This window comes from Bison bison, unplaced genomic scaffold, assembly GCF_000754665.1.
Source record: "Bison bison bison isolate TAMUID 2011002044 unplaced genomic scaffold, Bison_UMD1.0 scf7180017864466, whole genome shotgun sequence".
In the NCBI taxonomy this organism is placed as follows: domain Eukaryota; kingdom Metazoa; phylum Chordata; class Mammalia; order Artiodactyla; family Bovidae; genus Bison; species Bison bison.
The window spans coordinates 12633626-12648234 of NW_011495027.1; the positions used below are offsets into that span (position 1 = coordinate 12633626).

At 40.0% G+C, this 14609-nt stretch overlaps 1 protein-coding gene across 5 annotated transcripts in view; it reads left to right on the forward strand.

Moving 5' to 3' along the window:
- SLC44A3 (solute carrier family 44, member 3) overlaps nt 1-14609 on the forward strand; it is an 87002-nt gene that overhangs the window by 44387 nt on the left and 28006 nt on the right. For all 5 annotated transcript variants that reach the window (XM_010860484.1, XM_010860485.1, XM_010860486.1 and 2 more), the window contains 2 exons: nt 730-895; nt 12355-12511. In XM_010860484.1, coding sequence (XP_010858786.1) covers nt 730-895; nt 12355-12511 — 323 coding nt within the window. The remainder of the gene's footprint in view (nt 1-729; nt 896-12354; nt 12512-14609) is intronic.

Genomic DNA, 14609 nt, shown 5'->3' on the forward strand with positions numbered 1-14609 from the left:
ATTCTACTCTTTCTTGAATAACCATCAGGAAATGAGTATTACAGATAAGGATACTAACACTCCAAGAGGCCAAATAACTTGCCCCAGGCTACCCAAAAAGGATAAAGCTGACATCTGAATCTAGGAGATTAACACTGAGGCCCACTAGCCATTTTAAATGTACTAGGAGAGTTTGCTCTTGAAATCTGAAATTAATCCTTTTGAACAAATGAAGATTCTTGTCTTTATTGAGTCTAAATTTTTGGTGAAGCATGGTTCTATAACATAGGGTTCTATAACACAGCTTTCATCAACATAAGTTTTGTTTACATCACAGAGTGTTGTGATAGAAAAACCACGGGTTTTAGAGTCCACTGTGTCCAGGTTTATATTCTCCCTCCGCTAATTATGAGCAGTGAGACTTTGCAAAAGTTACTTGACTCTTCCAAACCTGTTTTCATATCTGCAAAGTGGGGCGGCCATTAGAAGATAGATCAAGTGTCATCTTATACAAGTTGCCTACCAGTTATCATAATTACCACTATTAATATTATTCATAAGTTAAATGTGGGTTCTCAATTTTAGTTTTGCTATGAATATCTTAAGTTATGGTGGGAACTTCAAACTTGACGTTGACATCTGTGTTTCGTGTGATGCCAAAGTCTAGAACTGAGGAAGAATGGCCTCTTGAACTTGCTTCCATACTTAGGAAAACACAGATATAAAGCATGTTTGTGTTTTAAACTTTAGGAGCTGCACAGGTCGTTGAAGGTGGCCAAGTGGAATATAAGCCTCTTTCAGGCATTCGGTATATGTGGTGGTACCATTTAATTGGCCTCATCTGGACCAGTGAATTCATCCTTGCATGCCAACAAATGGCTGTAGCTGGGACGGTGGTGACGTGTTATTTTAACAGGTAGGTCTAGCATGTTACTGCTATTGATTTGCCTATGTGCTTCATGTTGTGTGTCTCAAAAGATATTTTGGAATTTTGACATGACCTCTCAAAAGAGATTGGCAAGAGAAAAAGACTAAGCTCAAAGTTAGGCAGAATGGTGGGATGAATTGAGAGACTGAGATTGAGATATGTACACTATTGATACTATGATAAAATAGATAACAAGAACCTACTGTATAGCTCAGGGGACTCTACTCAGTGCTCTGTGGTGATCTAAATAGGAAGAAAATCCAGCAAAAGAGGGGATAAATGTATACATAGAGCTGATTCACTTTGCTGTACAATAGAAAATAACACAGCATTGTAAAGGAACTATACTCCAATAGAAATCAATTTTAAAAAGTTAGGCAAAAAAAGTTTGGCAGGATGTTTATTTAGTAGCAAAAAGAAATACTATATCTTGAATCTGTCACATTTCCAACCTCTTTTGCTTTAAGCTAGAAAACCCAAAAAGAAGCCAAACACAGAAGTAATCAAACTGCTTAGAACTGAAAGATATTCAAAATAAAGGGTTGATTTCTTCTGTAAATATCCATTCTTACTGACTTCAAACTTTAAAAAAATTACTGATCTATTTGGAACACACTTCAGTAAGTTCTATGAGCATCATTTCATCCTATGTAAAATGAGGAGAATGTTTTCTTTGAAAGCAGTTTTAAATCCTAAGGGAATTGTACGTGACTATAAAATACAATTCATGTTCTTATAGTTAAATGCTAGTGAATTCATTACTTGCTTTTCTGTTCACTATGATGCTTATTTAAGTGTTTATCCTCCATTACCTCATCAAATAATTGAGGACACATGCACGTACGTCTCGGCTCTTTACCTCTTTTGTGTTTGTGAGGTTCTCCGTGAGGCAGATAAAACCACAGGCAAGAAGGACACGGCCAGTGCAATGACAGGCTTGGACTCAGAAAAGGAAGTTTACTTCTGATGGGGCTGGTCCTCCTCTGATGTCGCAGACTAAATGGGCAGAAAAACATGAGGGTTCCTGGGGGCAAGAAAGTCATCTAGGGATGATTCATGCTGTAGAACAATTACCTCCCAATGATAAGCAGTGCTATGGGTTTTATTACAGTGGTGCTGTTGGGAGCCTCCTTCTTTAGAGACCCTGTCTGACACACGAAAGGCTGTAGAGCCTTTCGCGCCTTCAGAGGAGGTGGCGTGTGCTGCTTGCTTCTGAGTACATGAGCAGAGATTATTTAACCAAATTGGCCAGCAGCATGTCACATCTCTCTGACAGCAGTGATTTTGTTCTATTTTAGTAACACAAAATCAAAACATTTTCAGTGAGGGCTTTTTATTTAACTTCCAGTGAAGTGTATATATGTATCCCCTAATGCCTTCCCCAACTCTAACTCCCCTCCCCCAAAATCATGAAAAAATGAAGAAAGCATAAACACACAAGGGCAGCAGGAAGCAGGCAATGACAGCAGCTGAGAAACGTGATGGCAATCCAGTCCAGTATTCCTGCCAGGATAATCCCATGAACAGAGGAGCCGCGGGGTGGTAAAGAGTAGGACATGACTGAGCGCAAACGAATGAACGAAGAAGCATCAGTCAAATTTTGAAAACTCTAGACAGGATGAATGAGCGGTGAGCAGATTGGAGAAGCCTCAAAAAACCTATCTCTGTGCATTTGGTGGGAGAGGAGGCTGATTTGAGCCATGAAAATCTAGAGAGATTCAGGAATTCAGGTGTAAAACATACTTGCAAAGATTAGTTAAAGGTCTTACTAAGGAGCAGTTAAGTCCCACGGCCCCTCCTTCATACCAGCAGATATAAGTTGGGAGCTTTGCTCGCTGGAGAAGTCATCAGAGAGGGCCTGGATGTAGGGTATCTGGCACAGCCAAGGCTGGGACAAAGCTCTACCCTGAAAGAAGGGGGAGCAAGTGGAAGTCTAAGAATCTGCCTGCAATGCAGGAGACCTGGGTTTGATCCCTAGGTTGGAAAGATCCCCTGGAGAAGGGAATGACTACCCTCTCTAGTGTATTCTTGCCTGGAGAATTCCATGGATGGAGGAGCCTGGCAGGCTGCAGTCCATGGGATCACAAAGAGTCAGACACGACTGAGCGACTGACGCTTCACTTTCATTCTACTTGCTACCAATCCACACTCCACAGCTCAGCCTCCAGGATGTTGACAGCCAGGCTGATATTTCTTAGGCATGAGATTATCGGATTCTTCTTTGGAGAAACTATAACCCAAAGCAAAGACTTGCAGATAGTACCACGTGGGGATCCCCCAATGAAATGACCTGATGCCCTGACTCTGAAGCAGATGGTGAAACTCACCAGTCAGCAGTCACCCTTGTATAGAACCTCCAACTCACTCTTTGGTTCCTCATGCTTAAATGTAAACCTATAGCCAGTGATTGTTAAAAATTTGAAGAAGCCTGTTGTGAAAGAAAAAGATCAAAATGAACAAAACAAGCAACCAAAAAAGTTTAGGAAAAATAGGGGCAATGCAGGCAGCAAAAGAAAACTGCAACAGCAACTCTAATAATATCTTCAGAAAGAACCAAAAAAATGTTGCTTTCATAAAATAAGAACCAAGAAAAAAAGAATAGTGAGAGAACAGAAAGACCTCTTTGTTGTTAAAAATATGATTGCAAAAGTGAAAGTTTTCTACTGATGGATTAAAATATAAAGTTGAACTCCTCCAGAAGATAGAACAAAAAGATAAAGAGATGGAAAATAGGAGAAAAAAGATAAAATTTAGGACACCTATCACCTGACTAATATGAGTTCTAGAAATAGAGAACAAAGAAAAAAGGGAGGAAATTGTCAGAATTTCCCAGAGCTGGAGGACATGAGTAAAGAGAAGATCCCAGAAGCTTTAGAGAGAAAGACCACAGGTAAAATATCAAGAACTAGAACCAGTACAAGATCTATACTCTGAAAACTATAGAACACGAATGAAGGAAATTGAAAATGATACAAATAAATGGAAAGATAACCAGTGTTCATGGATTGAAAGAACTAATATTCTAAAAATATCCATACTATCCAAAGCAATCTACATATTTAATGCAAAACACCCATGACATTTTTCACAGCACTAAAAAAATCCTAAAATTTATACAAAATCACAGAAGACCCTTACTAGCCAGAGTAATCTTGAAAAAAAGGACAAGTCTGGGGGTTTCACACGCCCTGACTTCAGAATGTACTACAAAGCTGAAGTAATCAAAACTACAGAGCTACAGTGGTATAAAAACAGACACAGAGATCAATGGAACAGAATAGAAAACCCAGAAATAAACCCACGTGCTTATGTTCAGTTAACTTACAGCGAAGGAGGCAAAAATATACAGTGGGGAAAAGAAAGTCTTTTTAATAAGTGTTGCCAGGAAATGGACACCTACGTGTAAAAGAATGAAATTAGAACATTTTCTCATACCTAAATAAACTCAAAATGGATTACAGACCTAAATGTTAGTCCAGAAACCATAAAACTCCCAGAAGGAAACAAGCAGGACACTCTTTGACATAAGTTGTAGTAGTGTGTTTTTGGATCTATTGCTTCAGGCAAAGGAAAGAAAAGCAGAAATAAACAAATTAAGCTTAAAATCTTTTGCACAGCAAAGGAAACCATCAACAAAATGAAAAGACAGCCTACTGAATGGGGAAAATGCTTGTAATTGATACGAGCAATAAGGGGTTAATATCCAAACTATTTATTAATGGAGTCATACAACTCAGTATAAAAAAAGAGAACCCAATTTAACAATGAGAAGAACAGATATTCTTCCAAAGAAAGCATACAGATGGCCAACAAACACATGAAAAGATGCTCAACATTGCTAATCATCAGAGAAATGCACATCGAAACCATGAGATATCCCCTCACGCCTGTCAGAATGGCTACTGTCACAAGGACCACAAATGTTGGCAAGGACATGAAAAAAAGGGAGCCCGAGTACACTGTTGGCGGGAGTGTAAATTGATGCAGCCCCTGTGGAAAATAGTGTGGAGGTTCCTTAAAAATTGAAAATAGAATTGCTGTTTGAATGAATGCCACTGCTGGGTATACAGCCAAAGGAAATGAAAACACTAATTCAAAAAGATATATACTCCTCACCACCCCACAGTGTTCAGGCAGCTTTATTTACAATAGTCAAGTCATGGAAGCTACCTAAGTGTCCATCAGTAGATGAATAGATAAAGAAGATGTGGTATATTTATACAATGGAATATTAACCATAGAAAAAGGATGAAATTTGCTATTTTGCAACAATATGGTTGGACTTGGAGGGCATTAGACTTAGTGAAATAAATTAGAGAACTACAAATACTATATGTTATCCTTTAAATGTGGAATCTAAAAAATAATATGACAAAATGGAAACAGAATCACAGATTTAGAGAATAAACTAGTGATTTCCGTCTGGGAGAGGGAAGTGGACAGAGTCAGGGAAAGGATAGGAAACCAAGAGGCACAACTACTGTGTGTACTATAATAAGCTGTGTATTGACCACCGTGTGTACTATAAATAAGCTGTATATTGACTACCGTGCATACTGTAATAAGCTGTGTATTGACTACTGTGTATACTATAAATAAGCTGTATATTGTACAATACAGGGGATACAGCCAATATTTTAAAATAACTCAAGTGAAGTATGATCTTTAAAAATATTGAAACACTGTGTCATACATCTGAAACCAGTATTATAAATCAACTACACTTCAATAAAAAAATAAAATTTAAAAAGAACTAGAATGGAATCTGATGTTCAACAGCAACTCTGAACCAGGGAGATAGTAGGACAAAACTACCAAAATCCTGAGAAATGATTATTTCCAACGTAGAATTCTATACCTATTTGTACTATCAGTCAAAGATAAAGGAAGATAAAGTCCTATTCAGGCATGCAATATCTCAAAAGATTTCCTCCCCATATCCTTTCTCCTCTGAAACTAGTGAGTAAACGAGGTGGGAAAAAACATGAGTTTTAGGAAATGGGCTCCAACACTGTGAGGAAGAGAATGGAATTTCCAGGAGGGTAGGTATTTAGCAGGTATAGAAAACCTCCAGTCCAAGGAGGAGCAAGAGAGCAGTGGGCTCCAGGAGGGATGTCTCCAGGAAAAAATAAAAAGGAAACGTAGAGAATATCAGATACGTTGTTTGAATATGTGGAGAAAAAGAATTATACTTTGATGAAGCATTTGGTGAAGCATGTGGAAAACCACGCAAATAAAAAATGTGAATTTTTTTTTTTTTAAATAGAAAGTACTTTTATTCAGTATTACTTCCTCCCAGGTAGTGTTGTATTATAGGAGCTAAGAATAAAATGATAGAGAAACAAAATCCCTGCTCTCAGGTTACATTCTGATGTGAAAACACTGTAGTTCTTTTATATATATATATATATTTTAATTTAATTTTATTTTGTGAAATATTAACTTAAAAGTCAAAAGCTATAAAGAAAATATAATCAGAATACACTGTTTCAAACAGTTGTGAATGTTATTTATGTACTGATAATGTAAGCCCTAAACATTAATTAAAACATACTCAGTGGTGAAAGATTGAAAATTTTTTCTCTAAGATCAGGAACAAGACAGGAGTGCCCACCCTTACCATTCCTATTCAACATAGCACTGGAAGACCTAGCCAGAGCAATCAGGCAAGAAAACGAGGAAAAAATACATACAAATCACAAAGAAAGAAGTAAAATTGCCTTTGTTTGCAGGTAATATGACTTTATTAATATATAAAGAAAATTCTAAAAACTTCATCAAAAAAACTGTTAGACTAATCAATGAATTCAGTAAAGGTACAGGATACAAAGCATTCAGAAAACAGTTGCATTTCTCTAACAGCAAAATATCTGAAAAAGAAATAAAGAAGACAGTCTCATTCACACTGGCATTGAAAACAATAAAATACTTAGGAATGAATTTAAGGAGATGAAAGCTCTGTATACTGAAAAGTATAAGACTGATGAAAGACACAAACAAATGGAAATATATCCTGTGTTCATGGATCAGAAGAATTAATATTGTTAAAATATCCTTATTACCCAAAGCCATGTATAAATTCAGTGCATTCCCTGTCAACCTTTCAGTTATATTTTCCACAGAAATAGAAAAATTCTAAAATTTGTATCACAAAAGAGCCCAAATAGCCAAAGCAATTCTAAGAAAGAAGAACACACCTGGAGGCATCGTCTGTCCTGATTTCAAACTATACCACAAAACAGTATGGGACTGGCATAAAAATAGACCCATAGATCGTTGGAAGAGAACCGAGATCCTAGAGAGGGGAAAGGATAATCTCTTCAATAAACAGTTCTGGAAAAACTGGATAACAACATGAAGAATAAAATTAAACCCCTGTATTACACGGTTCACAAGAATTAATTCAAAATGGTTTAAAGACTCAAACATAAGAACTGAAGTCCCTAAACTCCTCTGAGAAAACATAAGGGAAAAGCTCCTTTACATCAGTCTTAGAAATGATTTTTCACATATGACACCAAAAGCACAAGCCACAACAGCAAAAATTAGTGAGATTACATCAAACTAAAAAGTTCTACACAATAAAAGAACCAATCAACAAAATGAAAAGACAGCTTATGAAATGGGAGAAAATATTTGCAAACCATTTGTCTGATAAGGAGTTAATACCAAAATATATATATAACTCCTATAACTCCACATTAAAAAAAAAAAATTCAGTTAAAAAAGGGGCAGAGAAGCAGAACTTCCTTTCCAAAGAAGATACAAAAAACAGGCACATGAAAATGTGCTCGACATCACTAATCATCAGGCGATACATATCAAAACCACAATTAGATCCCACCTTATACCTGTTAGAATGGCTGTCATCAAAAAGACAAGAGGTGCCTAAGGTCGGCAAGGATGTAGAGAAGAGGGAACCCTCCTTCACTGTGGGGTGGGGTGTGTAAATTTAGTATACAGCAATTATGGAAACTGACAGTATGGAGGCTCCTCAAAAAATTAAAATCAGAACCATAGGATCCAACAATCCCACTTCTTAGGTATATATAGAAAGGAAATGAAAAAAGAATCTTGAAGAAATGTCTTCACGCCTGTGTTCATTGCAGCACTATTCACAATAGCCAAGACACGGGAACAACCTCAGTGTCCATCCAAGGGTGAATAGATGAAGAAGATTTGGTGTATATAATGGAATATCATTTAGCCGTGAGAAAGAAGGACATCGTGCCATTTAAAATAACACGAATGGACCTTGAGTCCAATATGCCAAGGGATACGTCATAGAAAAACAAAAAGGGATGATACCACTTACATGTCGAATCTAAAAAAGCTGAACTAATGGAAACAGGTAGAATGGTAGTTGCCCAGGAGTGGGGTAGGGGAGAAGGGGAGGTAGGGATTACGGACACAAACTTCTAGTTAGAGGATGAGTAGTTCTGGGGATCTAACTACAGCATGATAATTGTGGTTAACAATACTGTGTTTATACTTGAAAGCTGCTAAAAGAAGAGACCTTAAATGTTCTCACCACAAAAAAAAAAAGAAATGGTTAATTATATGAGGTGATGGAGGCATAAGCTAATGCTAAGATAGTAATCATTTTGCGAAATATATGTGGATCAAATCAACACATTGTACACCTTGGACTTACATGCTGTTACATGTCGATTATATCTCAGTAAAACTGGGGAGAAATCTTTTAGAGCTTCAGTATAATTATACTGAGAAAAAGAGGAGTGGGGAAATGAGTGTACTTGGGAGTTTAAGCTGCCAAGGAGAATGAAACCTGTGTCTTCTGTAGTGGGAAGTCAGTAGACATTCTCTGAGAATGAAAAAAATGAAGAAATTTCAGTAAGAACAAGTAATTTAGGAGTGTGAAGGTGGGTTCCAGAAGAAACAGCTAAAATATTGCCTCTAGGGAGAGACAATTAGTGGTGGAGGAAAAAAACTGCTGTTTTTCCTGTTACACCTAGCAGTGCTATTTGACTTTTTAAGATATTTCACATATTTGATAAAAATAAACTAATTTAAAATAAAGTGCATACTGACTTATTTTTAGCACTGCTATTTCATTTATTAAAGAGTTCTGCATTCTTTTTGACTGTGTGCTAATTTTGAAACCTCAAGGTTTTCCCTTATCTCAGGGCTTATAATTCTTTAATCTCATGTTCCAGTCTGCATGCAGGGTGAGAATTAAATATAGCCAGAGTGCATTCATCTCTGTCATTCATTTAAGCAGTAAGAGGGATGAAGAGGTCATCCAGGGAGCATCAAGTACCAGGACATGGGCATCCTGTGTAATTTCCCTTTTACCACCATTTGCTTGAATTTCAGAGAGGTCAACTGAGAGCCATAAAGATGGGGCTGGGGTGGATAGGAAGGAGCCAGCACTGCTCAGTTTGGAGAAGGGACGCTTGAGTCATGACTTCATCGCTTGCAAGTATACAGAAGATGGTTTCCAGCTGCTTTGGATTTGCTGAGGAGGAAGTGAGGAAGTGGATTCACAGCTGAGCCTAAGGAATTTCGGTAGGAGACACATGAGTTTGCTAACCCTGACAAGAGCTGCTGAGGACCTGTTCTTCATAACAAAGAGTTTCCCTTTTCTTTGGGATTGGATAAATGGACCTCACAGCTTCCCCCACAGTCCTCCCAACTCCATTCTGCTGAAAGAAATGTCAGGAAAGGACGAGGTCTCTTCAGGGACACACCACGCTCCTTTGCCCAGGACCAGACTGACAGTGGAGGCCAAGCATCCTGTGCAGCCTGATCCTTGTCCAGGAGCTGCAACACAGAATGAATTATCCATGCTGTTGAAGAGTTCTCAGTGAGCACTCGACTGGGTCTAACCAGAGCTAAAACGTGCCTCCAAGATTCCTAAGTTTCTGGAGTAAGTTATGTTGAAGCAAATCATAGCTGCAAAATAGCACTTAGATACCATGACCCAAAGGCGTTACAGACATAGGTGAACGAGAGCATTAAACGCTTTGCACAGGACTTCCCTGATGGTCCAAGGGTTAAGAATCCGCTGGCCAGTGCAGGGGACGTGGGTTTGATCCCTGGTCCAGGAAGATCCCCACGTACCACAGAGTAGTCGAGCCCTGTGTGCCACAGCTAATGAGCCTGTGTGCCTAGAGCTTGTGCTCTGCAACAAGAGAAGCCGCCGCAATGAAAAGTGGTCCCTTCATAGTCGCTCGTCGCAACTAGAGAACGCCTGCGTGCTGCTGTGAAGATCCAACACAGCCATAAATAAATAAAAATGTTTAAAAAGTAGTGCTTAAAAAAAAAAATGGTTTGCCCAGGGACTTGAGCTGATACTGTGTCCTGGGACCTCCTGGCTCCATCACACAGAGCCAGGCACCTTCAGCACTCAGAGCAGCCACAAGTTTAAACCTAGAGGAGCTGGGTGTGTTGGGGACATCCTGGAGTCTCCTGCTCTCCCCAACTGCCCGGGGCCTTCCTAGTGCCACTACCCACAGAACCCAGCGAAAGGTGCCCAGCATGCAGTACTCCCTGTAGACAGAAGTGGAAGCCCACCAGGAGACTGTGGCATCCTCATAAGCCCATCACTGAGCTGCTCAGTAATGTCCCTCGCGGCACTGTGGTCCCAAACTCCAGTTCTCAAAATGTGGTGAAGTATTAGTTTAAGCTTCACTAGGTGTAACCAAAGCCTCTTCCTGAAGGCAGGTTTTGCTGCTTGTGAAGAGATGAAGGCCCCAGGGACATGCACAGCAGAGAAGGGGTGACAGGGTAATATAACCTTTGAATGTGGATAAGAGTCTAGGGCAGGAAGATGGTGTCTCCGAGAGCCCCCAATGATTGACCCTTTCCTGTAAGGTGGTATTTAGTTCTTAGGGTGGGGTGTTGAGTGAGTTCTGGCTCCACAGGCTGGCCTGGTTTGTGAGCTGGCCCTCTTTTCAGATTTTCTCTCCCAAGTGGTAAGTCAGCTTCTGGAACATCTACGTCTTCTTCCAGCCAAGCCCAAAAGCGTCTGGAGCCATCACGGGGATGTGACACGGATGAGCGCCATCCAGACAGTGCAGACATCACCCTGCCTTAAGTGGTCAATTCCATCCCTGTGAAACCTCAGAAAACGGATGCCTAAGCCCAAACTTCAGTACCTGGAGGACCAGCCCTTGAGGCCTGTGAATCACTTGTTTCTGTATCAGATGGAGAGCAAGCACTGCCCTCGTCTGCCTGCATCCCTGCTTGAGAACCAGTCAGTTCTAAGGCACATGGATCTCCTCAATGGGAAAGTAAACAGTCTTCCTCTTAAAAAAAAAAAAAAAGGACTGAGGAAAGGGAAAAAAAATGTGTCAGATTTTCCTGGCTGTGCTACTTTTCTAGTTTATCAGATCTAAGTGAATTCATATCAGCAATAGCTTCCTTGGCATTTCCTATTTTCAACAATATTGAGTTGAAACACACATCGCCCTTTTTGTGGGACGACTGGATTGCAGCTACTCTGCTCCCAATATTACTTTCATGTTCTCTCTTCCTTCCTGGATGATTTAAATAACAGCAAAATGTGGCCGTTGCCAGCTCTTGAAACATTTCTGGCTGCATTCCTTTTCCTCCCTGAAAACCTAGGCTCTGGTCAAAACCTTAATTCATAGTGACTTATTAGCAACCAGAGCGAGCTGTAGAATAATCCATTATGAAGAAAGCAAGCCTCCCTTGGAGCTTCTCGGAAAGGGCCTCACTTTCTAGAACTGGCCTCAGTGGGCCAGGGGAGGGGTGACATCAGCCCTCAGGCCTTTGTTTTATCTTTCAGGTGTGGGGGAGGGGGAAGAAAGATGTGCCCATTCTGTTCTTTTTCACTTTTTTTCCCTGCCTGTGAAACTGACTTTCGCATTCTTGAGAGCTGTGTCATGACAAGTCCCGTAAATGATTCACAGTGAGGTGACCTTTACAGAACGGAGGAGAAATCAGCTGGGTTTCAGGAGCTGGGGAAGCCAGAACTCTTCCTCCCTCTGCTGTGAGCCGGATACTCTCTGGCTGCCAATCCTGGTCATGTGATGTGGTAGTGATTTTCATCACCAAGCTAATACTGGCAATATTTACAGATGACAGTGTGTAATTTAAACCTAGGGGATTATTATATAATTAAACTTCTGAAACTGAAAATGGGATCAATACCCAATTTAATGGATTGGTGGAGGTGGTTAGGTGTTGTAAAGAGGAAAACTTGTTCACCTCATCAGAATGTTTTAAAATTTTCTCTTCTTTGTTTGTAACATTGAATACCACCAGAAATATTTCTTAACTTAGTCCAAGAAATAATTTAACCTTAGCTAGCAAGGAGTATAAAAATTTTGCCAAATGCAGATGGCGTCACTGCTTTCTAAATTGTTAGTACCGTAGATGATTTGAACCAGAGACAAGTTTTTTTGTTTCTTTCTAAATAGTGTTTTTTAAAATGCTGTCTTTTTTTCTCCTGTTCCCAGAAATAAAAGTGACCCTCCTGATCGCCCGATCCTTTCATCTCTCTCCGTTCTTTTCTGCTACCATCAGGGAACAGTTGTTAAAGGGTCATTTTTAATCACTGTGGTGAGGATTCCAAGAGCCGTTCTCATGTACGTGTATAACACTCTGAAAGAGAAGGTAAGGCAACACGTTAAAACAGAGTGTGCTCTGTGTTTGGGTCACAGGAAAGTGAATCACTGGAGAATTGCACTGGGTCCCAGGACAGGAATGTGACCTGTGCCAGGGGCCATTCAGAAAGCTCCATTGGGCTTGAGGTCCCATCCACACCCCACCCCCAGCAACCTTCCTGTCCAGCTCCCTGTTTTGTTTAATTTTGTTGGATTTTCTCCAACATGGTGGCACAGGTGGTGTAGGGAGGACATAGTTCTTAGCTTGCTGGGTTTTCTTCCTATTTAAATGCTGAACAAATGGGAGAAATTCTTAAGATGAAATTTAAGCAAGGTTTTATGGATATTTATCATGCTTTTTTAAAGAAAGAAAAATATACCGTAAGATGAGGAGATTTCCCCAGCTTCTGTGTCTCCTGGAGGGTGTCAGGGGAAGTTAGTTGCATGTGCCTGTGTGCGCGTTCATGCTTAATAGTGAGAAACGGGCAAGCTGACCTAAATCTCAGCTCAAAAGACAGAAAACTGTGGGGCTTTTGTGCCTGGGGGTTTTTCTTCTCCCTGGTTTTTATTTCCATGCACATTTGGTTATGAATGCCAGTGGAAACCAAAACACCAGGAAAACAGCTGTTCTCGTGGTATTTCTGGCCTGCCAAATAAGGAAAGGTTGGATTTTTCCCAACTTTTCTGTTCTCACACAATGTTAGTTTCCCCACGCCCCCATCCCCACCTCTGTGTTGGTGACTTGGTCAGAGTTTGATAGAGTCCAGCCATTTGGGCATAGGTATGTGCTTTTAGTAAACGGGGAAAGTTTTACATGTGGATTCGTAATGATACTTTAGAATTGTTTTTGTTTGCTCTTTTGAGCAGAAATCTGAATTGTTGAAGATTTCAATCAGTCAGTGTTAGTTGCTTAGCTGTATTCGATTCTTTGTGACCCCATGGACTGTAGCCTGTCAGGCTCCTCTGTCCATGTTCTCCAGGCAAGAATATTGGAGTGGATTGCCATTTCCTTTTCCAGAGATTCTTCCCAACCCATGGATCAAACCCAGGTATCCTGCATTGCAGGCACATTCTTTACCATCTGAGCCACCAGGGAAGCCCAATCAAGATTTAATTGTAAATCAAGATTTAAGATTAGTATATTAATTAAGAGCAGTTGATTGGCTTTCATATAAAATTATCTAGCTTCCTTACCTTGAAATGCACACTAAGCCATCACCCCGATCAGAGAGTATTTTCTGTTAAATATTGCTTAACTACGTGTTTGTGACTTAAAGAGACATTTCACCATACAGGATAAATCTAGCTACTCTGGCTGTTGCATTTTGAAATCGATCCTTCAATTTTAGGAAACTTGGAGAAAGATTTCTTGAAGAACAGAGCAACTTTTTATTTCAGGTAGATTCATATAGTTTATATATATTAAATATATTCATATATGTATATCATGCTCTGCTTAGTCGCTCAGCATCTGCCTACAATGTGGGAGACCTGGGTTCAATCCCTGGGTCGGGAAGATCTCCTGAAGAAGGAAATGGCAACCCACTCCAGTATTCTTGCCTGGAAAATCCCATGGATGGAGGAGCCTGGTAGGCTACAGTCCATGGGGTTGCAGAGTTGGACACAACTAAGCGACTTCACTCACTCACTCATGGACTATAGCCCAACAGGCTCCTCTGTGTATGGGATTTCCCAGGCAAGAATACCAGAGTGGGTTGCCATTTCCTCCTCCAGGGGATCTTCCTAACCCAGGGATCAAACCTGCATCTCCTGTGGCTCCTGCATTGCAGGTGGATTCTTTACCTCTGAGCCATCAGGGAAGCCCTCATATATGTATATATGCATGTGTTATGGCATAAAGTGAAGAGGAACTAAAAAGCCTCTTGATGAAAGTGAAAGTGGAGAGTGAAAAAGTTGGCTTAAAGTTCAACATTCAGAAAACGAAGATCATGGCATCCAGTCCCATCACTTCATGGGAAATAGATGGGGGAACAGTGGAAACAGTGTCAGACTTTATTTTGGGGGGCTCCAAAATCACTGCAGATGGTGACTGCAGCCAGGAAATTAAAAGACGATTACTCCTTGGAAGGAAAGTTATGACCAACCTA